Source organism: Anoplopoma fimbria, chromosome 4 (assembly GCF_027596085.1).
Source record: "Anoplopoma fimbria isolate UVic2021 breed Golden Eagle Sablefish chromosome 4, Afim_UVic_2022, whole genome shotgun sequence".
Lineage (NCBI taxonomy): Eukaryota > Metazoa > Chordata > Actinopteri > Perciformes > Anoplopomatidae > Anoplopoma > Anoplopoma fimbria.
Window position 1 is genome coordinate 4,715,814 of NC_072452.1, and position 25,965 is coordinate 4,741,778.

Genomic DNA, 25,965 nt, shown 5'->3' on the forward strand with positions numbered 1-25,965 from the left:
GTTTCCTTCCATTAAAGTTCTGTTAACTTTTAAAGCCACAAACTTGGGTTTTTCTTGTCATATAAAATATGAATAAAACTCATAATACCCTAAATCAATTTGAGGATGTAAAGCAAAATCTCTGATGCTGTATATTGATTTCCAGTGGTGGGGGTTGCCAGTTATATATGTAGTAGGGATTACACCTTGGACTCTTAGTTGAGGTCTACAGAGGGAGTTGATTGGCCTCTCTGTGTTCTGCAGCTGTATGCGGGGACAAACAAGGCGAGGTGCGTGGAGCCTTTATTGAATATTGCTTGAGGTTTACAGATGTAGAGCACCAGTGCCAGCAGAGTGGGGTTTGATGTGGCCTAACAAAAAGCATTTTGCAGCAGGTTGTGAGGCGTTCTGGCAACAGTGCAGCAACGCAGGGTTTGATGTTATAGTTAGTAACGCGGTCAGGCCGAACCCTTTTATGTTCTCTAAGAGGAATTTGCCAACAGATGTAAGTGTAAATTCTAGTCAATGTGTTTAAATTGTAGAACTGAAACATTAGTTTATTAAATTAAGTCAACAATTGGATGGATTTCCATGAAGTTTAACTTAATTGTTGCCGGAAATTTCAGTTAATTTAAAAACTCAGTCTGGGTAAAAGTCCATTGGCATGTAAGCGTGCTAACATGCCAATCTTAAATGGTGACCATGGTGAGCATTAGGCTGTGTTTGCTCAACATGAATATTTAAGCGTTGCTTATGTTAGCATTTAGTAGTACAGTCTCACAGAGCTGCTGGAATGGCTGTAGACTTTTATTGTTGTTTCAGCCAAACATTGCCCTGCTTCTCAATAGTTAGGAGTTGTTAATGATAGGAAACAGAATATCGTTGTGTTTTGAACAGAAAGCAATATCTAGACCTCAGGTTGGGCTGTGGGAAGTTTTGTAATCAGGCAGCAACCTCTGGTTCTGTAAAGTGAAGCCTTAAACGTCTCTAATGTCCTTCAAGATAAGTCTGATGTATAGAAGTCTGTGAGAAAATGACTCTACTTCTCTTTTGATTTATTCCCTCAGTAAACATTGTAAACATGAGTTTATGGTCTCAATCTCTAGTTTCAAGTCTTCTTCAATACAGCATGATGTTCATTTAGTAAATGATGCTCCATTTAGAGTCAAACAGACCATAAAGCAGGGGATGCTTTAGGGCGGGGCTACTGTGATTGTGACTGTATATGGCGTCTCTACATCAGTCCTTAGCAGTCCTTATATGGTCACTACCGTTAACTGGTTGATAAAACCAAGATGGCGACAAACAAAATCCAAAATGGCGACGGCCAAATTGCCAAACTCTAGACTTCCAAACGGCAAGCCACAAACCAATGGGTGACGTCACATAATATATACAGAATAGGGTTGTGGTGGTCCTTTTGCACTATATCCTGTGTTTTATAGACCCAATGAATCCATTATTAACTGAAACAAATGTAAACAACAGTGGTTAAAGTAGTTTTTGTGCAGTCTCTATCTATAGTGTAAGAAAACAGGTGTTACAAACTAGTCGGGCTAAATGCTTCTTTTCACTTTTCCACTTCACTACAAATCTGCTTATTGCAGAACTGGGAACACTGGTTTCTTTCCTGTTGATGGGATTCTAGATCCTCTGTGTTGCAGACAAACTCTGGAGCAGGAAATGCTTGGCTATTACCTCCCTTCTCGCTCTCTCTCTCAAACACACACACACTCACTCACACACACACACACAGGCTGCAGACACAAGCAGGAGGCTTTGTGTTTCAGATGGAGGTGAAAGTTCAAACTGTCGGGTAACAGAAGTTCGGACTGGGCCAGTTGATGAAACCCCGAATTCCTGCTCCAACTCTTTTACTTATTCCATATTAAATACCTATTGGAGTCTCGATGAAGTTTGAAGAAAACACTGGAAACAGACAGAGTTCGATGCAATAGAGTTTATTCTGTAAGCAAAGAAATAAACCCGAGTTGGCTCTCCGGAGGCGAACTGATTTGCTTTGTCCTCAACATCGTCTTATATAGTGTCAGAGTTCTTTTAAAAAATCTGTAAGTTCCTCCCTGTTTTCTTTGAAGCTGCTATCTTATCTTTTTTAATTGGTTTGGAAAGTCCCTGACCTATTATTCTCTCGCATGTTGTCATTTCACATAGGCTGAATGTTGGATTGCTAGTCGTCATTCTCGTAGGCTGACGTTTTGTTAGGCCTTATCTTTTTCTCCTTCCTGTCGTAATTTTGGAAAGCTGAACTTTGTGTGTGTGTGTTGACACAGTTCTACTCTTCCCGTGCATGTCGTGTGTGTGTGTGTGTGTGTGTGTGTGTGTGTGTGTGTGTGTGTGTGTGTGTGTGTGTGTGTGTGTGTGTGTGTGTGTGTGTGTGTGTGTGTGTGTGTGTGTGTGTGTGTGTGTGTGTGTCGTAGTCTTTTACTAAATAAAACAGGTTATATGCAAATCACTCTATATTCACACCGATTTCAGTATGCAGATGCCCTATATATATAAGTTTCAAACATTTAGTTATATTCAAACATTTAGATAATCGATAGCGATAGTCTAATATATATATATATATATAATAAGATAAGATAAGATAATCCTTTATTAGTCCCGCAGCGGGGAAGTTTGCAGGCTTACAGCAGCATAGGGTAAAGTGCACACAAGAGACATAGTAAAAGAAAGACAAGATAAAAATAAAATGAAATAAAAAACAAGTATTATAAATAAGTACATGTTGTACTTGTGTGATGTGATATTTCAGTTTTTCTTTTTTAATAAATTTGCAAAAATTTCTACATTTCTGTTTTTTTCTGTCAAGATGGGTTGCTGAGTGTACATTAATGCGAAAAAAAAATGAACTTTTTCGATTTTAGCAAATGGCTGCAATGAAACAAAGGGTGAAAAATTTAAAGGGGTCTGAATACTTTCCGTACCCACTGTATATATATATAATATGATTAAATCAAACTCCAACAAAACTCTGCCTTGTCATTTTCTCCCCTCCTGTCCCGTGGAGATTTAAAGGAGGTCAGTGACCGGGGGAAGCTCTCTGTTGTATCCTATTTTCTGATGAACAGCCACATCCAGCCCCTCCACCTCTCCTCCAGCCCTGTGGAGATTTAGGGGTTCAGTGAATTGGAGAAGTCACAAGTCATTTCCGGGGATTTATAGCGAGAAAACAAAAAAACTGACACACTTTGTTTCCTCTCCTTTCTTGTTTGGTGCTTGCGTCTCATAACACTGACCAACCTTAGTTGTTTTGTGGAGAAATAGCGGTGGTCGAATTAAGGTCAAAGAGCGGACTGAAAAGGCCATGTAGAGGTCACACAGCAGTCTAAATGGAGATGCTATCCGTCTGGATGTGTACGTGTTTGAGATGTTTGAAATCAAAATAAACTTTTACAAACCTTTCAGCTTCTGCAGACGAACCGCTGTGTAAGCAGAATTAGCAGGACATTAAACATGCCATATTTGTCAGTTATACTTATGTAATTCTCCAAGGATGAAAAAGCAGAAAAAAAGGATGAAGATATAGAGGAGTAACTGTGAAAGCAGAAGCACGATGTTCTATGTAGAACTCTTAAATCGTTCATCTGCATGGTGATCTTTAAACGCCCGTCACACTGTCTGACATTGACGTTTTTCATTACCTTACATATACTTTACATGTGTTTTGATTCCTGTCTGTGTCTGTTGTGATGTTTAGGAAGAAGAAGAGGAGATCAAACTGGAGATCAACATGTTAAAGAGTTATTCCCACCATAGGAACATCGCTACTTATTATGGAGCTTTTATTAAGAAGGGTCCTGCTGGACAGGACCACCAACTCTGGGTTTGTAAACTACTATATCTGTTATTGCTATTGAGCTTTAAAATGAATCTCTTTTTTTTGTATCAATAGCTGCTACCCTCTTGGGTTCATTATGTGTATTCTTTCATCATTCTCATATTAATCCCAGTTGTTTTTGGCTGTTTTGACCTCTCTCTATGTGTCCCTCTAGTTGGTGATGGAGTACTGTGGAGCCGGCTCCGTCACTGACTTGGTGAAAAAGACCAAGGGGAACAGTCTAAAGGAGGACTGGATAGCGTACATCTGCCGAGAGGTGCTCAGGGTAAGTTGACGTAAAAAAAACACACTCACCACAGCAAACATACAACATATACAACTGGACTTGCATCGTAGACCAAACAAAAGAGCTTTGTTTCTGAGGTGTTGTTATGGTAGAGGCTCTTTTTAGTGCTGGTAAAAGCAGAGGTAGTAATTTGCGCGTGGATGCAAACTGAAGGCCAGAGGAGAGCTGCTGCAGTCGTATAAGAAACACGATGCTACTTTTAGTGTCGGACTCTTTGCCAAAACATCAAAGAGCAGAAGCCGAACCGACGGCGATACTTCTTCATGTTCGGCAGAGCAGCATCCCTCTCATGTTTTCCCACTGTGACTCCGAGGGAATGACTGATGTGATTATTTTTTTCATTTATATACTTGAAAGGCCAGTTTAAAACACGTGTCTGTAAGGATGTTATGGTTGTCATTACGAGAGATCACAAGGTCCTGAGAAAGAATGTTTGCGCTGCTTTCTGCGTCGTGTGTTCGTGGCTCAAGTAACAAACCTACTCGTACACAAACACCATATCGACTTGCATCAACTCAGTTCCAACACACGTGATGCTGACGTTAGCGAGGTTACAATGAAAGTGAGATGATTATTTATTGGTTAAAAACTTTTGGAGACAAAGCGTTCGGGAACCTCGCCAGTGTGTTCCCTGCCGCTGTCCGCCGTGCTGTCTCTTCATTGTTTAAACACGCAGCCCGCAGCCCACACACACACACACACACACACACACACACACACGAAACACACGCGGACGCTGGTGAAGTCATTGTCTGAAATAAGACTCACTTCCTCTGTTTGTTTAACCTCCTTTGAAGAAGCGAGAGCACACAGACACACAAACACAAACACACACACTTTCGAGCTGTGCCACTGATCAGTAGCCTCGATGCTCCTCGGTCACTCAGCTGCCTTAACCCTTCGAACCCCAAAAAAACACAGACGGGGTTGAAAAGCATGTTTTCTACAAACATACACCAAAACCACACCGTTTATTCAATTCAATTCAATTCAATTCAGTTTATTTTGTATAGCCCCGAATCACAAATTACAAATTTGCCTCAGAGGGCTTTACAATCTGTGCACATGCGACATCCTCTGTCCTTCCCTCACATCGGCACAGGAAAAACTCCCCTAAAAAAACCCCTTTAACAGGGAGAAAAAAGGAAGAAACCTATGGGAGAACGACAGAGGAGGGATCCTTCTCCCAGGATGGACAGAATGCAATAGATGTCATGTGTACAGAATGAGCAGCATAACAGAGATACAACACATTCAATGTATATGACATAAATGATTCATATAATAAGACTACTTATAATAACAGCAGCAATTATTACAGTAGAATTATAGTTATGAAAATAGGGATAGTAATGTGATTAATAATAATAATGGAAGTAGCAGTGGGTGTCAGTCGGCTCACAGCAGGAGGCACGACTACGGTCCAGGTACCACAACGATTCATGGAAACCTGCAGAACGAGAAAGCAAAAGGGCTTCAGGGTGGAAGTAAAGCTAAAATGCTTAATGGTACAGGTAATAGTAATAGTAATGTGACTAGTAATAATAATGGTGGTAGCAGTCGGTGTCAGCAGGGCCGTAGCAGGATGCACGACCACGGTCCAGGTACAGCCACGATTTATAGAAGCCTGCGAAGCGAGAAAGCACAAAGACTCCAGGGTACAAGCAAGTCAATAAGCGTAATAGTACAGGCAATAATAATAGTAATGTGACTAATAATGATAGTGGTAGTAGTAGTGGGTGTCAGCAGGGCCTCAGTAGGTGGCACGATGACAGTCCAAATATAACCCCGATTCCTGGGAACCTGCGAGGCGAGAAAGCACAAGAACTCCGGGGAAGAAGCAAAATCAGTAATGTGCATAAATAGGGGATTAATACATAAAGATGGAGGGAGAGAAGAGGAGAGAGGAGCTCAGTGTATCCTAGGTAGTCCCCGGCTGTCTAGGCATATAGCAGCATATCTAGGGGCTGGACCAAGGCGAACCTGAACCAGCCCTAACTATAAGCGCTATCAAAAAGGAAGGTCTTAAGCCTTCTCTTGAAAGTGGTGAGTGTGTCTGCCCCCCGGACTGAAACTGGAACCTAGTTCCACAGAAGAGGAGCCTGATAACTGAAGGCTCTGGCTGCCATCCTACTTTTATATACTCTAGGAACCACAAGTAACCCTGCATTGATTGAGCGCAGCTCTCTAGTTGGGTAATATGGAACTATAAGTTCCTTAAGATAAGACGGTGCCTGGCCAGTTAGAGCTTTGTAGGTAAGTAAAATAATTTTAAATTCTATTCTTGATTTAACAGGGAGCCAGTGCAGAGAAGCTAATACTGGAGTAATATGATCTCTTTTCTTAGTTTTTGTTAGAACACGTGCTGCAGCATTCTGGATCAACTGTAAAGATCTAAGAGACCTATTAGTTTATCACAGCTGGAAGGTGTTTAAAGCGCCGTTATCGTCAGATGTTCATCTTTCTGATGGTCCTCGAGCACATTGGGTGTGACAAACACTTCTGTCAGAAAAGGCAGCCAAAATAAAGCTTAAAAATGTGATATTTCTTAAAAAAACGTTTTATTCCACGTCTCATTTAAAATATTGGCCTAAATAAAAAGTTTGAAGTAACCACATTTTTTAAAAAAACATTCAATTCTGCGCTTCTCAGCGAAACTAGTAATCCATGATTGACTCGGCTTAGAACAACAGTCAAGCAACAAAAAATGTGTGTGAAACTTCGACAAAACTTCAGACTTCTGAACACAAAGCAGAGAGGAGAGGACAGGAGATGTTTTCAGTAGAGGATGTAAAAATGTAAATTCCAAGCATTGTTAATTCTTGTAGACACTTTGAAAAATGTTGGATGAATAGATTCCAGTGTATTTTAAATATTTGTAAAATAAATTATCAAAGAAATTCAGCTTTTGCGTTTTTTTGTCTTATTATGATTAATGGCATGGTAACTGTGTTATCGTGCACAGAAGGCATAGTGGGGTTCGCTCTACCTGATTGTGCTGTTTCCATGGAGGTACAGGACTTATATATCGCAGTGTGGATCAAGGCCACACAGAGCAGAATGGTTCAGACGCTGCTTGGAGGTTCAGAGGGTTGAAAACAGGAAGGGAAAAGCAGGACAACAAACCCATCATGCTTCTGCTCTTTGAAAGGAGTGGGGCCTCCATATTTATAGTGATAGTGATCATCTGACTGTGTTAATGTGTTCATGTGTGTGTGTATTTGTCTCCCAGGGTCTTTCCCATCTTCACGCCCATCATGTGATCCACAGAGACATTAAGGGACAAAATGTTTTGCTCACAGAGAATGCTGAAGTCAAACTGGGTATGACACATTACATTACATTACATTACAGTCATTTAGCAGACGCTTTTATCACATCCACACACGCACTCAAGCACGTCTGCAGAAAAAACGAAACGTGGAGCAATCACACATTCGTACCTACATACATTCACACCATCGCTTCACGAGGAAGCAAAGATTTTGGTCATTTCGAGGACGTTAAATCGTCCCCGATTCTTTTTTGCGTTTCAGTGGATTTCGGAGTGTCGGCGCAGCTGGATAAGACGATCGGTCGAAGGAACACCTTCATCGGAACGCCCTATTGGATGGCTCCGGAGGTCATTGCCTGTGACGAGAACCCCGAGGCCACATATGACTACAGGGTACTTCATCACACAGGCATAGAGGCGTTTCCGGCCAACTTCTAGCATTTTTCATCATCAATTGTAAAATACCAGTAGTCTGTAAATCCTGGAGCTCTACTCTCACGCTACTTGCAAACCGATTTACTGTTTGAATATAAAGAGGAAATGAACAGAAGTGCAGCTAAGCTTCAGGCGTGCTCAGGTCTTAACCTTTTTCCCTGTCTCTGTCGTTCTCAGAGTGACCTCTGGTCTTTAGGCATCACTGCTTTAGAGATGGCTGAAGGAGCTCCTCGTAAGTTCAGAATTGATTGATTTCTTTGAGCAGTTATGTATATTTCCACTCAGGATTAATTATAATCTTTCTTTTTTTACCCCTTCCCATCCCTATCTGATCCTCTATCTCTCTCTGTGTCTTTCCCTCTCTGACTCTATCTTTGTTTGTAGCTCTGTGTGACATGCATCCAATGAGAGCGCTGTTTTTGATTCCACGAAACGCTCCGCCCAAACTCAAATCAAAGAAATGGTAAGCCTGTGAAAAACACTCTGACACACACACACACACACACACACACACACACACACACACACACACACACACACACACACACACACACAAACACACATCTATATACACACAGCAGGAAGTAGAGGGCAGTGTTTAGGTTTTTCTCCTCTGAAAACAGGGTTTGAAAGTGGTCTTTGTTGTGGGTTTCTTGCGTTGGACAAATGACAACACTTTCTTCCCACGATAATACTGAGAGCTCAAAGATGCTGGCATGTCCGGACATGTTATTAGAATGGACACAACGTGGTTGCTGCCATTGTTTAATCTCAAGTCCGAGTTATTATTGCCCCTCTCCTCTCTTCTCCTCCTCTCCCATTATCCTGTCTCCTTCTCTTCCATACATAATGGACGAGCCCTTCAGATTGAACTGGTAGTTGTACTCATGCTGTCTTTCATTCAGTATTAATTCCATCAGAAACACTAGTTTGTAGGACAGCTTTTAAAAGCTCCGATGGTCTGGGGTACGCAGTGATTTCCAGTCTTTTTACCTCGGGGCTTCCCGAAGGCGATGAGCACACACCAAAGACAGAGCAGCAACACATATTCCTGTTTTCTGTGTGATCAGAGACACAACACGCCTCTCCAATCACAGGAGTTCATCCGTACGCAGATATTAAAAGGAGTAAAACCTCAACATTTTTGACATTATAACAAGTGATTACTAGCTTGCATTCTGTAGGTGAGTTTATTCAAGTGTTTAAGAATTTTGTGGCATGTTTTAGAGGCGGTGCCTGATTTCAATTTGTTGAAATCAGGCACCTGTTTGTTTTTTTGTTAGTCGATCACATGTAGCAGACTTTTCCTTATTCATTCTTTTAATGTCTTAATTTTGCACTTCATACAATGTTATATGCTTTTGTATTGCATTTTTTTTTCCAATTATGGTTATCTTCATGCAAACATTCCCTTTAGAAGGAGATTATTTAATTTAAAGTGAGTTTAAGTAAAAGAAAATAAGATTTTTTCAACAATGTTTGATCAATCAATGTAATATAATACAGATATGGGTTTGTGGGTTACATGTGTTTAACATTTCTACACGACTCTTCTACTAAACCACTTCCCATTTGTCAACTGAAGTTTATTTATAGACTCTATTGGACTGAGTGATACCACATTAAAAGGATTTTCTCATCTGTTTTCATTTTAACATTTTGTCTCTCCTTCTTTGACCATCTCCCTCCGTCGTCCCCCAGGTCGAAGCGGTTCTTTTCCTTCGCCGATAGCTGTCTGGTCAAGAACCATTTGCATCGACCCACCACTGACGCCCTGCTGAGACACGCCTTCATCAGAGATCTGGCGAATGAGAGACAAGTTCGCATCATGCTCAAAGATCATCTGGATAGAACCAGGAAGAAACGGGAGAAAGGTGAGGGGCAATAGATGTACCAGTAACAAATGTGTTAGAAAGAAAATAGTAGCTACATGAAGTAGTTTTTTTATGTTTTTTGTTTTTTTTTTATATCTCCAGCACTAGGTAACTTGCACCAAAACAATCTAGATTGATAAATATGACTAAAAGTTCTAGAAAACAGTGTGTGTTTGTTTTAAGGGTGAACTGTCCCTTTAAATGCAGTGTGCTATAGTTGGAGCAAAACCTGAACTGTGGGCAAATTTTTTTTTTTTACTCTGGGATTTCCTGAGTTCTTTTATTCAAAGTTCAAAGCAGCAGAACTTGACTCACTCCAATTGATTCAGTATGAAATCCCTTCTTGTTCTTACAGCTGAATTATTTAGCTGCTGCTTATGTAGGATGACTATAGTGATGATGATGATGATGATGATGATGATGATGATGATGATGATGATGATGATGGTCCTAGGGAAGTTTCATGCCTCTTTGCCGGCGACGCAATATCTCAAAAACATCTGGGGGGAATTTCTTCAAATTTGGCACTTACATCCCCTTGGACTCAACGATGAACTGGTTAGATTTTGGTTGTCGACAAAGGTCAAAGGTCAATGTCACTCTCCGTCCCATTCTTGTGACACCTTGAGCAAATTACTTCAACTTTGGCACAAACTGCCATCTGGACTCAAGGACTGACTGATATGATGCCGGTGGTCAAATATGTCACTGTGACTTCACAAAAAAATGTCACTGTGACTTGTTTTTTCTGAATTCATGCAAATTATAACATTTCCACACAAATGTCTCAGAGGATAGAATAAAATAGAGTGAGGGCATGGTTGTTGTTGCCTATGAAACACAGAGAAGGGGAAAGTGCAGAACACCTGCACTGGCTTAACCCCCACATTTATTCTAGATTGAGGTCATCATCGCTGTCCTGCATTGTTGGAATTATTGAGGTGTTTGAGAGCTGATTTCTCTGACAGGGCCAGTCACGGAATTTTAATAATTTATTTGGATCAACTAATGACATTTTAGAGCGTTTTACAAACAGGCCGTTTCACAGAATAGATTTTTCCATTATGTCTCACTCATTCTCAGCATTAGGTGGATTTCAGGCCACTCTTAGTGGGAGAAAGAACCATCCACACACTTAGGCTGAGAGCGTGAACCAGCTGCACTAATGGCCCAGCAGCTGCTCCTCTCAGGCTGTTAGAAACACTGCATTTCTGCTCATTTATAGCACGCTGGTTATGGAAATGTTTCATTAGGGCGCTAGTGTTACCCACAATTAAAACAACTTCTTTTGCATAAATTACACTTAAGCTACTCAATCAGCTAAAGCATGTCCACTATACGATAGCGGACAGGTTTTAAAGATAAATGTTGATATATTCATATGATTACACTTCTAAGAATGCAGTTTGTACACTACCACTGGTTTCCCTCCTGTGCCAGAAATTTTAATTGAGTCAATTACAGACGAAGGGCGACAGCGAGACGGCCGGACAAAATGAGCAGGAGAACGAAAAGAGGGAGATTGTGGGTCAGGCCTAAAGGTTGTACAAGCTTGACCTTTTACTTTTTTATAGAAAAAAATGTTTAACAGGCACAGAAATGGAGAATGAGGAGGTAAAGAGACAGTTGGAGGGATGTAGAGACAAAGAAACAAGAGACACATTAGGAATATAGAGAGGGAGGGTAGAAGAAGTTTTACCCCATACTGTTCTGAAAATGAATCAAACTGTGAGGGGAAAAAAGGGGAGGGGGAGAGATGACAAAGATTTTTTTACAACTCCGCTTTCGCTTCTCTTGATATGTGAGACGTCCTTGTATTGTTTGTTAGGATTATTCATCTTCATCAGGGAGGCTAAAATACAGAGACAGAAAGAGACAGTGACAACAATAGAGAGAAAGAGGGAGAGAGACACAGAGAGAGAGAGAGAGAGAGAGAGAGAAGCTGAGAGTGGAAGGAAGGAGGAAACAGAACGGCCATCTGGTTCTAATCTTCTGTTAGCTTATGAAAACACACTAATGACTGGTAGACTTTCTGCATGCTGCGTGTGTGTGTGTGTGTGTGTGTGTGTGTGTGTGTGTGTGTGTGTGTGTGTGTGTGTGTGTGTGTGTGTGTGTGTGTGTGTGTGTGTGTGTGTGTGTGTGTGTGTGTGTGTGTGTGTGTGTGTGTGTCACCCCTATGCCTTTCCAGAGTAATGAAATGCCGGTAGTCTGAGTGCGTTTTGGAAAAAGTCCCCGCTGCAGAACCAAAAAAATCAAATGCCGGGACATGATTCAAAGAGGACGCGTCGTTTTCAGCATTACCCAAGAGTGTAGATTGGCCAAAGATTGTCTAGGTTTTGAAGGATGAAAAGGAGGCCACTTCTCCGTCAGCGAAGGCAGGCGTTAACCCTCAAATCGCTCTTCCCTCCTGCAGCTCTGGCTCCGAAAGACGCAACGCTCGCCAAAACTCTCCAACATGACATCACGGCGACAGAGCAGAGATTTCCTCTGTCCGCACACCTTTCGGCGCGTTAATGGCAACACATGGCGTGTCGAGTAAAAAGCGCACGTTAGCCCAAAGCTGCTTTCACACCATGTGTTGGCCAAATGTTGTTCACGCTCAACTGGCTGGCCTTTGGACAACAAGCCCTCTGGAACAGTGTTGAACTGGGCAGTGATTTTGGTCTCGAAAGACTCCCTGCAACACTTTGACAATTTTCCAATCAAGCTATTAGGTGTAATATACATTTCAAATCCCATAATAGGAGGCACATGTAAAAGAGAGAGAGAGAGAGAGAACACTTTTTTTGAGAATGAATTGGGTCAGGATTGAGATGAGTCAGCAATGCTGTTTTGAAGCCATGCTGTAACAACTCTGTCCCTCACTTTCTCGTTGCCCAAGTTTGCCCACACTGTACTTTTTGCGCGGCTTCAATAATGACAAAATTGCTGCTGGCGGTCGACGATGAAGGAACAAGGCGGCAGGCATGGAGGAATTCTTTTATGAAAAGAGTGGCGGTTCAGAAAAGCCAGACGCTAGTAATTGGGAACCAGAGAAGAAGACCCACACCAGCACAAACACATCGGAGGCCTTCATTCCAAACAACACCCATGACCATACAGAGTTAATGACAACACCAAACTTTATCCCCTGAAAGAAAGGAGTCACATGTTTGGAACTATAAATGTAGTGTACTGAAACAAAGGTTGAAATGGTTGAATATCCTATATGTGATTTGGCTGGCAAAATATTCAATCAAATGTAGATTTCAAACTTAAACTTTATTTTATTTGTCACATACGTACATGTAATTTGACCTCTGCGTTTAACCCATCCTGAGCATTTTTACGACCAGTGGGCTGCTGTGAAGCACCCATGGAGCAACTTGGGGTTCAGTGCCTCAACAACAGGAGCCGGGGATCGAACCGCTGACCCTTCTACCTCCTGAGCCACACCCATTTCTAAGATCTTCTACTTTTAATGCATTTAAGAAACATTTGTCTTTGTTTGTTTTTTTTTTTTAAATCTGAGATGTATACGTATACAAAATAATTCATTAATTACCTTCTTAATCCAAGTGAGTCAGTATTGGTGTCTGAAAAGTTTTGCGGTGCAGCGGGCGCCTAGTTCCAAAAATTCCAACGCTGGAGGATCTGCAGAGCCTTAATCCTTTACCCTCAAGACGTGATGACATCATATTTGGGTCTCACAGCATATTGCTGGGGATCACTACGGCGAGCATAAACAGATTAAAAATGTGGCTGGAGTTACCACGGACCCCAGCGTGAAGTCGGACACATTCCTTTATTTTATACACGTTTACATATTTAGATCCATTCTGATATTTGAATTGCTTTGATCATAATAGTTGGAGATCAATTTTTCTTTTGATCAACTTATTGTTCAAAAGTTCAACTTATTGTTCTATTGATTCAATAATCCTTGCAAGGAGATTTTTTTATTTATTTTTAATTACATGATAGTTACCAAATATTACTAATATTCTCTCTCTTTATCTCCCAGAGGGTCCAGAGTACGAGTACAGTGGCAGTGAAGAAGATGATGATGAGGTGACAGACGAGGAAGGAGAGCCCAGGTAAAAGCCTTTCACACTAGGCATGAAGAGACTGATTTCTGGGTGTATGATTATCATTATCATGGTGTTTCACTAGATTCATACTTATGTCATCATTATCATTGCTTCATTGTTAGACTAACACTCATGTCCTCATGAATCTCGCTCTGCTTAAGTGCTCCTCACATACAAAGCTCATGAATCACGAGTGTGTGTGTGTGTGTGTGTGTGTGTGTGTGTGTGTGTGTGTGTGTGTGTGTGTGTGTGTGTGTGTGTGTGTGTGTGTGTGTGTGTGTGTGTGTGTGTGTGTGTGTGTGTGTGTCTGGAGAGATGCACTAGCCTCTCTGTCCCTGGACGTCAAACAGCAGATGGCACTAGGAACCGAGTACTTTCTCCTAGGATGAGCTTTAAGAGTCTGTGTGTGTGTGTGTGTGTGTGTGTGTGTGTGTGTGTGTAGCTGTGACCATCTCATCGGTGAGGTGTGCTTCAGGTTATAAAAGTCGCTGTTATCATGACCCGGACGGTTTTCCTGCCTCTCTTTCAGCTCCATAGTGAACGTTCCCGGTGAATGGACGTTGAGAAGGGAGTTTCTTCGTTTACAGACGGAGGACCGGGAAGGGGGGAGAGACGGAGGCCACGGGGGAGGCGGGGCTCAACAAAGACAACAGGTAGGGGTTGAGTTCATGAGCAACATTTTACACATTCATTCATATTGTAGTTATATGTCTTATGACTCTAGTATTTACTGCTATCACTGACTTTAACACATTTCTATAACCTTTGAAAGAATAATCCATTTTCATGCTCTGTTTGAGTATGACCTCCTGATTTTGGATGTCTTATTACTTCATATTTATTTTTGAAATTAAATTACATTTATCTATTTATAGTAGTAGACATATTTGGCATTGTTTAATTATCTTGTTCTTATTTATGTTTTTTGTTTATTGTGCTTGTATTGTATAATTGTCATTGACTAACCCCTTTTAAAACGAGATGATACATTTCAAGGGGTTATTCTAATAAAGAATTTCCATATTTAGTAAATTACAATGATGCCAAATATGCACCGATCGATCGGCCCCCGGTTAAATCTGATCTGTTGTCAGCTGATCTGCAATGACCGTTGACTCGCCAATCAGTCTCATTTAGCCACATGATGGTTTTATGTCACTCACACAGACACAAAAACACCATGCACATCAGCCACACACACACACACACACACACACACACACACACACACACACACACACACACACACACACACACTATGTCGTCGGTGTGGAAGTTGGACGTTTGTGGTTGAATGATAGTGAAAGAAGGTCCTGTAACTTTGAGCCATTTTGAATATGTTTTATGATTAACATACGAATAACTTTCAATTTTCAATGAAAGAAAAATAACAAAAATGTTTGTCTTTGCTGCCAATTATATTTCTTAGGAAGAAATAAAATCAGAAATATCAGAATCGGCCGGTCCGACTTTCAAGTCGCCAAAGTAAATTGCAATCTGTGGATCTCGACAAAGTATACAAAATTAAATCTATTCAAGCGTGTGCACAGTATCTGTGTTATTATATTAATATTTTCATATATATTTACTGGTTCCAGTGTGAGGTTTTTCAGTAAGTCTCTGGTTTTCTTACATCACAAGCCAATCAAAGACATCAATATGGTCTAAAAACTGTGAATGGCATTGTTTCACTGTGCCGTTTTTACAAATGATAGACTAAATAATTAGCAATCAATAGAGACAATGAATGGCAGATTATTGGTGACGATAGTAATAGTAGGTCATCGCAAACCCTAGTTATTATTATTAGTTGTAATAGTAGTGATGTAGCGATACAGTAGTGGTAGTTTCAGGTTGTTCTTTCAGTACAGCGAGTTCAGGTTCATAAACTCAACTGTGAAAAGTCAACACGTTATTATTCAGAACAGTAGAGTGACCTCCAAAGCTCTGATCCTATTTCACACTCTACATTTAACCTTTAGTGCTGTTAAAGTTTGAAGTTTGAAGTGGCTCATATCACCGTCGAAAAAGCAAGCCAGTTCACCCTGCACGATAGCCAAGTTAACGTAATACATTTCACCTTTCAAACTGTATTTCTTATTTTTTAGTAACTACGATCGTCTAATACTTCCTGTCTAGGCATTGCAGCAGCACAGGCAGCAGTTGGCGGAACAGGAGCGATACAAGCAGCAGTTACTGGCCGACAGACAGAAGAGGATCCAACAGCAGCACGAGCAGCGGCAGAAGTTAGAGGATGTAAGCGCTGCTCATACACACTTTTCTTCTGTGTTCACTCAGCATTTATAGATCAGTTCGCAGGAAATACATCATTTCAGAGCAAGAGATCCATCCTGACAAGGGTGTCACTTACTCTGCCTACTTACTGTTCTCAGTTTTAACTAGCTGTCATGTTGATGGTCTGAGAGCTGTTTTACCGCAAGAATGTCAGCTGAATAACTATAAATAGAAATGTCACATATTGGGACCATGTGAAATAAAAGAAACAGAACAACACCACTCACACCTATAAATATTGTAAATGATGTTGACTTAGTTTGCATATTTTTTTTGTGACCACTGGCACTTTTTGCTGTTTCCAGCAGCAGAGGCAGCAGCTGGCGGACTGCGCCTTTCAGTGGGCGGAGCTCCAAGAGATCTTGCTCGGGGAGGAGTCCGATCTCCATGACAACAGAATCTTATTGGATGAGAGAAACAGGAGGAGCAACAGGAGACAGGTAAAGACTAACCCTAACCCGGTAGATGCTTTGGTGTGATGACTTAGAAGTGAAGTCATTGTCACCCTGTTGTTACATCATCTGACCGTTGTGCCACAGCCGTCATGGACAGTCACACCTTTGATACAAATGAATATAACAGTCTAAAGTCCAGATTGTTTGGGATGTGTAGTTTATGTACAACCGACGTTACATTATGTCTTGTCCTAACCTGTCAGAATGAATATGTTGTGGCAGGTAAGTGTGTGAACTTGAACTAGGAAGACTAAACTTTATGAGATGAGATGACCTTTTTATACGACTTTCCTTCAACTTCAATCCCATCATAACGCAAGAAATGTCCTTCTTCGCATTTAATGTTAACATACATTTGGTCTTCTTGGAATCTAAATTTGGGGAATTAAATATATATAATAGACGGGGGTCCAGATATAGAAAAGCAGTGATCATTTCACTGCACATTCAAACGGTTGTGTGAATTAGTTGGAGATTGAATAAGAAATCCTTTGTTTTTCTGCAGAAGATGAGAATATATTTGACCTTTTTAGAAATCAATTTCCAACATCAAACAAATCTTTCAGAGATTAAAAATCGCCTTTGTGTTTGTGGCGACGTGTGTGCGTGTGTGTGTGTGTGTGTGTGTGAGGGGGAAGTGTCTCTGTCATTTTAAAAAGAGACAGATAGCTCTCTCCACTATATCACAGTCTTTTTTTAGTCATTCATTTTAACATGGAGGTAATGAATCCATCCCACACGCCAGTGAGCTTCAATAGGTGTGTATTAACTCCGAGGAGCAGGTTAGGAACTGTGATTTCTTCATGTAGAAGACACTGTATTTCAAAGCTATTAATATCTGTCTGGTTATATTACATGTGTATCGGTGTGCGGCAGTGAGCTATCTGTAAGTATTGGATTCTAAACATAGATTGCCTCTGAGTCGTTAAGTTTAGGCGCACTTAATGGATCTATCTGATGCTTCATTACGTTTTAATGCTTCTGCATTTAATTATCTTGAACGCGACAGGTTCAGTGGGTGCGTGATGCGATGGCTTGTATTTTGTCAGAAGAAGAACTTGTTTCACGCATTGATTGATTGGGCCAGCATCACACGGTATTTGGGTTGAGAGTGGGGGGGCTTAAAGATGAGAAACGTGGCCGTGTGGGGGGGTTGGGAATGGTCACACTGCACGGGGACTGATCAACTGTAACCCCCATCGCCCCAAACCGCTTTGTATCAGATAAAAAAAGTGGGTAGTTCTCTGATTGTATAGAAGTCTATGAGAAAATGACTCTACTCTTGATTCATTCCCTCAGTAAACATTGTAAACATGAGTTTATGGTCTCCATCTCTGTTTGTAGGTCTTCATTAATACAGCATGATGTTCATTTAGTAAATGATGCTCCATTTAGAGTCAAATAGACCGTTAAGCAGAGTTTAGGGCGGGGCTATCTAGTGCTTGACAGGTGGATGCCGCTACAAGAACCTTATACGACGTATACTTATACAACGTAACAAAATATGGTTACTTCGGTTCACTGGTTTAAAAAAACAAGATGGCAACGGCACAAAATAATGAACTCAAGGCTTCGAAACTGCATTCCACAAACCAATGGGGGACTATGACTACTTCTTATATACAGTCTATGGGTCTACCCTTTCTCCCCCTGAACAAGTTGACTGAGGATAGAAAATAGATGGTTGGTTATGAGGCTAAAAACGCCACAAGAGCTGCTATATGACACAGTATTAAAACTACCCAACTTTGACTGGTTATAGCTTGTCAAATGCAAAAAACGTTGAATCTATTCTCTGTTTCTTCTTTATGATGAAAATGATATTTCTTTAAGGAACTCAGGTCCATATTAGTTCTAGCCAAGCTACTCTGACATGGCAAAGTAGGTTGGTAGTTCCACCACTTTGGCCCGGACTGAAATATCTCAAGAGTTGGATGGACTGTTATTCATTTTGGTTGAAACATGGTCGCCAGAGGATGTATCCTACTGACTTTGGTGATCCTTCCACGGAGCTGCTGGCTTAACCGTAAACCTGTATTTCTCTGTGGGTGCTCGTAACTCCCAGTTGCACCAGTGGCAACAAGTAGTAGAATGTTTGTAGTGCGCAGCTCCCAGGTGAGAGTTTTGAACAGGTAAATGCTGGTAGTACCTATACCGATGGCAATCAGAACTAACGTACTATCAGAACTAAGATATTCTAAGCATAATGTGTAGAACCTGCATCCTACTCTGCATTTAGAGATGTGTCTGGTGGAGCTGAGCCCCGTTAAGCAGTGACGAGTGGGTTTTTAAATCCTTAATCACCAGTTTGCCATCTCTTTTCTCTCAATCTGACATACCAAATCTCTGCTCTGCATGTGCCCGCTCAACAACACTCTGCTCTGTGCTCCATGAGGGTAGTTAAGGTTAACGATACGATTTGGCTTTTCATATTAACGATGAGATTTATCATGTTAAACGGAACATGATGCTCATGCTGCAATGTTGTTGCACCAAGCACAGACACACAAACTTTGTAAAATGATGTTTAAATATTTTTTTTTTTTACATAACTCTAAATGTATTGTTTGCAGAAAGCTTTGCGGTTTGGTTATTTTAAAGCTCCTTCAGACACTTAGCTCAACGCCCGCCCACTGGTGATCGGATCACATCAGCGATCTTAACCACGATTGGATGATATTAAAAAACAAACGATCACAGAACCCTAGCTCCCCTTGGATTACGGCTGCCCCCTTTTAGTCAATAAATCGATTAATCTGCTGATTTACGTCTCAGTCAACTAAAATGATTTCAGTCGATGAGTAATATTTATGCTTTTTCATGCTGAGTGATTCATTTCTAAGAAACTTCCGAGCTTATCTCTGGTAAACACAAGTATTAGAGCGGTGCTTTCGTGTGATTCCTCGTGGAAAACGAATTGATCAAACAACAAAATCATGTTAGTCGACTAAAGTCTTTGGCTGAGGTTTGCGTTAATTATGGCTCAAATGACACTTGGGTTTGTTATCAAGTGTACAAGTTTATCATGACCTTCTCTGTTGGTGCAAACAGAGCCAATATTTGGGGGAAAAAAGCCTATTTAACATTGTTAATGTCAAAAAGATCCAGTTGGGATTAATTAGACATTCAAGGATTTTCCAGAAGAAATTCAAAAAGAGGTCACTATTAAATATTTAGAGTAGAGGGCGTCGGCTAAAAGCTCCACACCATCTTGCACACTCTGAATATTTTAGATCCCACCTCTCAGAATTCTGCTCAGGACCTCAGTGTACCCTAATTAAAGTAAGTCTCTGTGTGTGAGTGAGTGTGTGTGTGTGTGTGTGTGTGTGTGTGTGTGTGGGGGGGGGGGGTTGTGTTGCTATTCTTGTGAGGACAGTACAAGAAGACAATGATGTGGAACGAGAGGATTTAAGAATTTGATTTATGGTCAGAGTTACTTGTTAGGGTTAATCAAAAAGAAATCGAAGTCATGGAACATACTAGGAGGCAGATATTTCAGTCTTAAGTCAACGTGTGTGTGTGTGTGTGTGTGTGTGTGTGTGTGTGTGTGTGTGTGTGTGTGTCTGTGTGTGTGTCTTCAGCAGGACCAGGCAGGCAGACAGCGGAGTGCCGATGTCTCAGTAAGGCCTCTGGACTCCACCGCAGAGCAGGTAACAAACCTTCACTCTACATGTCTTCAGTCTCTGTCATTAATTCTTTCCTTTTTCATTCCTGTGAGGTCAGGTGGAGATTCTGAATGTGTGGGTTTTGTGCAGTAATGTAGTTGCTGACCTTTCAGGTGGACGCTCTTTCTTGCGTTCTATGATTTGTCTCCATCTCTTATGTGGTTGTCTCCTTTTTTATTTTATTTTTTCTCCACACGTCTTCTGATGTTTTTTTACATTTGGCCTAATTCTTGACTTTATCTGCTGCCCGTTTTACGTGTTGACTCTAACTCAAGTGGGTTTTTGTGTAGGCAACAATATAAGGATTCAAACTATTTTCTGTATGCTTGTTCGCTGTTTTAATGAGCATGAAAAAGATGCACAGGTGGAACGATTAATTAGTTGAATAATTGATTCGTCAATCGACATGCATTTTTCTGTGACAATGTCATAATATTTCCATTTTCAAGTATATTTTCCAAGCATAAAAAATATTTAAATTTACCCTCTAATTCTGAGAATTTGCAGCCCTTTGTTTGGCTTTTGGGACGTAAACTTGATTTCTTTTGCTTTGTCAGCCGGACAAAATGTGACATTCTAATGTCTGATGGGGCTTTAGGACTTAAAAGATGGGCATTTTTATTGATCAAAACTACAAAACTATCAAAAAGATAAAAAAAAAAAAGACTTGGCGACTTCTGAAGCAGCGATGCTCTCACTTTAATGATATTAAAAGGGAGAAAAATGAGAAGATCATTTTGTGAAGCTGAAGGAGAGGATCTGCTTTGATCCAAAGACTGAAATCCAAGAGGAATTGTTTTGTGTGAGGGAGAGAGAAAAGAAGTCAAAACTACAAAACTATCAAAAAGATAAAAAAAAAAAAGACTTGGCGACTTCTGAAGCAGCGATGCTCTCACTTTAATGATATTAAAAGGGAGAAAAAGACTGAAATCCAAGAGGAATTGTTTTGTGTGAGGGAGAGAGAAAAGAAGTCAGACATACTTTACTGCTGTAGACCGTCACTGACCCCCCTAGTAAGATGAAAGGAATGGAGAGAGGCGACGCAGACACGATTATAAGACACTGCAACGGAGCATGTAAGAGAACAAAAGAGGGGGAGGCAAGATAAACTGTCTCTGAGTGTCTTTTTATATTGTACATGTGGTAAAGTTATAGAGAAAGACACTAGGGAAGTTCATCATTTTGAAGTTCACATTCAAAGAGGCAGAGACTGATTGGAGTTTTTAAACTGTGTGTGTGTGTGTGTGTGTGTGTGTGTGTGTGTGTGTGTGTGTGTGTGTGTGTGTGTGTGTGTGTGTGTGTGTGTGTGTGTGTGTGTGTGTGTGTGTGTGTGTGTGTGTGTGGAGACAACAGTGCAGTGTCGGATCCTGAAGAGCTTTTAAAGCAGCGCTCGTCGCAGCGTGGCATCGCCTTTAGTTTTAAAGCCTTCCCTCTCCATCCCTCTCTCTCTCTCTCTCTCTCTCTCTCTCTCTCTGCTGATCTCAGCGTGCCGTCTCCCTCCTCTCCTCACTTGTTGTTTCTTTCCCCTCAATCCCTCCCTCGTTCACAGCGTGTAACCCCTTTAACATCTCGCGTCTTTCTCTCTCGGTTTTCCCTCCAAAGTGCGTCTTATCTAATCTCAGTGGGTGTTTCAGACGTACAAATCCACCAAACACGTCTCTATTCATTTCTGGAATAGTCCCTCGTGGTTCTGTTCTTTTCATCTGTCAGACCCGTCCCATCCTGATTGGGTGGTTTAATAAGAGTTTCTCCTAATTATTACTCCATAGCTTGTAGATTCATGCAATTAAAAACACTGAATATCATTACAGTGGTGTAGGAAGATTTATTTTGACTCGACACAGATACATATGTATATTAAGTTTAACTGTTACAATCACAAACTGTCAGAACTTTATTTTAGGATTCATTTTCATTCAAACTTTAATATGCAATAAATCCAGTCAACTACTATAACTTAGATGAAGTCTTTTCTCTGGTGAATTTTGTTCCCATTTTGTGTCTATTTTATACCCACCCATCTTATTTTCACATAGTTTGTACATGTACCTTGGTGAATCGGGCTCAGCAGGAAATGGAAAAAACTACTTTTTCCCTTTTTTTCCCTGTTTCAACTATTTCTCATCATTTGTTTTTACGTCCTCTATTGTCACTGCTCATGTAGACATAGAGGTTCTACATTTTCATTACTTGACATTAAGCTCTTTCACTTGCCCATTGGGCAAGAAGCTGAGATGTTTTACTTGCCCGATAACCAAACTTGCTTATCCGAAATGGAAAATGTAGGCCTATTAATAAATAACTAAAATCAACAGAGACCACGACAAATGGACAGGAAAAAAATGCCCCAAATTATAAATATTCTCTTTTTTACTTTGTTATTGTCATCTATTGTAATTAATTGCATAAAATCACACATTTATTAGAAGACAATTCATTGAATATTTCACAAAAGAATGATCGGCTGTCGCGGCCACTAAACCTACACAAATAAGACAAAAAGAAACAGGGTGACCCACAAAGAGTGAAACACAGCCCTGATTGTGCTGCCGAGTAAACAGCTGACCATGCTCCTGTGCTATTTGCACACATTTGTCTTTTTAGGTAACATGCATGGTGCAAAATGGACACCTTTCTATGTAAATAAGCCTCACTGCAAAACCAGACAAATTCACAAAGATCAGCGGTAAAAACAACAAACAGTTACAGTGAAATTATCAGCAGACAGTTGGTTGACACATTTATACTGACAGACTGGGATATTAAATCCCAAATATGGTTTCAAGCTGAAAAACGTTATGGATGTGTTTGCGCTGTAATATCGTGACATATCTTATCCGTGAATCGGACCATGAGTGATGCACAATTCGTGGTGCCATCTGCGTCTGCGAGTGTTATGCATTTATTATTTTGTATCTATGTGGCTGGCCTCAGTGCAACTCCACCAAATACTTGTGTGTAACTTTATATCCCCTGGGCTGTCTAGGTAAACCTGGAGCTCCGTGAAGGTGCTGATCTGCTCAAAGTTATAATAATAAATGTACATAAATGCAGCATCTTCATTTTTAAATTCCCCTCCTGGAAATAAAATGAGTATTGGCTCTGTCGCAGCTGAAGACAATCAGAGTGGCGACATGTAGACGACGGTGGCGGCTCTTTGTTTGTGCTCTTATTGCATTTCGTCTTCAGAAAGTTGTGCTTGCAAATCTGATTCTCCAGCTGGAGCTGCTGTCATATGTCCAAGCTTCACCACCAGCGCCGGACTTATAGCTGAATGTTTTCTGTTTGTCTAAATGTTTTACACCAAAGAAGTGAATCAAATCAGCTTCTTTCTCATGCGCTTCTTTGAATGTGTGTCATGACAGGCTTGATGATGCAGTATGTGTTTTTATAACTATGGTTTTGTCTCGTCAGTTTCTACTCAACCTGGGAGTGTCCATCTACACGTGCACAACATGCACTTGATTTGAATTTCAAACTTACAAATAGTTTTATTGATCTTCATGAGTAGACGATGTCACACATGAACTGTTCAGGTTTAGATCATTCCTCTAATCCGCATATTCACCACAGAACTCCCATCAGCTCTTATTGTCTCTGTCTCTTGTTCCTAAATTAGAACATCTTGACTCTCTAGAAGCTGAAAAGCAGTAATGATATTATTATTATTTCCCGTGATTTGCATACAAAGTGATTTTCCCTTCTGAAGTAAGATCTGATTAAAATTCGACTCTATATGGAACATTTTAATTAAATCTAATTAAGAAGAGTCAGCTAATATTTGCAAGGGGGTTAAAATATGTTGAAAATGACACGTGAGTGAAAATGTTTTATGATAGGACATGAGTTGTCTAATATTTTTGCACCAAACTAGCAAATGAGCGTGAGGCTTTGCAAATTCAAAGAATAACTTTTGAGATTGAGACAACAATATAGTGGGTATGAGTTAGATAACTTTATTTATATAGCACCTTCAAAAACAGAGTATACAAAGTGCTGTGACAGACAAAGCAAAGGCAATACAACAACAGAACTAAAATATAAAATAAAATAATAATAAAAGCAATAAAATAAGACATCACCTTAAATAAAGCCTGTAAAAATGGTTCTAAAATGATACAACATTGAAAACTCATAATACCTGCTATTTATGCAGATATTATATGCTTTATATTCCTGACTTTGGTCACAAGGTTTCCTCTTGAATGAGGTGTAAATCTTGACTTCTGAAATGTACATGTATACTGTTTTCCTCACAGTACAGTCTCCATGTATTTCACATAGACACTCCCAGGCTCCGTCACTGTCTGTGTGTGCTTTTCATGTCTGCTACTCAGAGAGCCGCGGCTCCGAACCAGCTGCTTCAGCACCAGGCCCCGCTCCCCCAGCCTCTGCCCCCCCGGCCGCAGGCCAAGCCCCGGCCTCTGGCTCAGCATCAGCAGCCCTCGGCGGGCAGGAGGTCCCACCGCACGCTGCCCAAGGACCAAACCCAGCTCCTGTCGCTGCAGCACGACCACAGACACAGGGAGAGAGAGAGGCAGAGGCAGAGGGAGAAGCCCGTGGCAGCCGCCCAGAAGCTACCGACTAACAGTGGGAGCACAGCCGCTGCCGCTGCCGCTGCTGCTGCTGCTGCTGCCGCTGCCGCTGCCGCTGCCTCTTCCTCACCCAGCCGCCCCGCAAACAGTCAGCGCCCAGCGGTAAACCCTGCCTCCCTCAGCTGTCTCGCCTTCATCACCTCTATGCCCCACATCTTTCAGTCTGTCTCTCTGTCCCTCACTTTCATTTTTTGGGTTTGATGATTTATTTTTTTTATTTTTTTTTCTCATTCTAAACTTTATTTAAGGTGTGATTTCATACTCTTTTGCCATAAAGCTTTGGCAATATTTTATCAGCTTTACGCATGTGTGTCTTTTTGTTTTTCATGCTCAGTTTAAGCATGGTGGCATGTCCATCTATTTGAGCAGCGTGTGATTCTGACAGCATCACACCCTCTATTCTTGGCATGGTCTCTAAACCACAGAGGGAACTTGAACAGGAAACAGACCAAGGTGCCAGAAAAATACATTTATGAACAGCCTGTCAGATGGCTGACTAAGTTTAAAAAAACAAACATTGATCCATAACTCTGTTAAGTTTGATTATTCTGACTCAGATTGTCAGCATCAGAGTGCTTAAAATGATATTAAACTGTTATGTTTTTAAGCTATTGATGCATGATTTAGCACCAAATCTACTGCACATCTGGAATTCGGAACTTTTTTTATGCTACTATTAGTGGCACTCTATTAGTGGCACTCTTTTTTATTTTGGGGCCAGTACGGCATGTATACTACTTCTTAGAAATAGTATTAAGAATGTGCCCAAACTTTGACCTCAAACAATTAGTAAAAGTCTGACTGAGAAGTTTTGTTTAGTTGAAAGGAATACAGTTTTTAAGTGTGACCCTAAAGTGCTGACTGCAGTGACTCCAAAAGTAAAATGTGGTCTGCAATCATGTCTACCCACAATAAAGCGCTGAATCAGCCAATAGCAGACTTCCAAAGGAGATGTTTCATGGTCTGAGTCACAGTTTCATCTTTCATCTTTCATCTTCTATGCCACATTATACATGCTTATATATTGAAAGTGCATTTATGTATACATGTGTAGTACAGTTGGGCTTGTACTGTATGTGAGAAAAAGAAATCTCAGTGTGACTACCTGATAAAATAGTCCATAGTCACACACACACACACACACACAAACGCACATATCGGTCCAACATGTGTTT

General features: G+C 40.8%; 1 protein-coding gene across 2 annotated transcripts in view; it reads left to right on the forward strand.

Annotated features, from left to right (window-relative positions):
• The window catches only part of si:zfos-2326c3.2 (misshapen-like kinase 1), a 59,606-nt gene that overhangs the window by 12,956 nt on the left and 20,685 nt on the right, over window positions 1-25,965 (forward strand). The window contains exons 4-16 of one of the 2 annotated variants that reach the window (XM_054597811.1): window positions 3,701-3,826; window positions 3,996-4,106; window positions 7,360-7,450; window positions 7,664-7,794; window positions 8,014-8,068; window positions 8,221-8,299; window positions 9,538-9,710; window positions 13,714-13,786; window positions 14,310-14,433; window positions 15,920-16,036; window positions 16,381-16,515; window positions 20,112-20,180; window positions 24,533-24,892. In XM_054597811.1, coding sequence (XP_054453786.1) covers window positions 3,701-3,826; window positions 3,996-4,106; window positions 7,360-7,450; window positions 7,664-7,794; window positions 8,014-8,068; window positions 8,221-8,299; window positions 9,538-9,710; window positions 13,714-13,786; window positions 14,310-14,433; window positions 15,920-16,036; window positions 16,381-16,515; window positions 20,112-20,180; window positions 24,533-24,892 — 1,644 coding nt within the window. The remainder of the gene's footprint in view (window positions 1-3,700; window positions 3,827-3,995; window positions 4,107-7,359; window positions 7,451-7,663; window positions 7,795-8,013; window positions 8,069-8,220; window positions 8,300-9,537; window positions 9,711-13,713; window positions 13,787-14,309; window positions 14,434-15,919; window positions 16,037-16,380; window positions 16,516-20,111; window positions 20,181-24,532; window positions 24,893-25,965) is intronic. The other variant, XM_054597812.1, reaches the window with a different exon arrangement.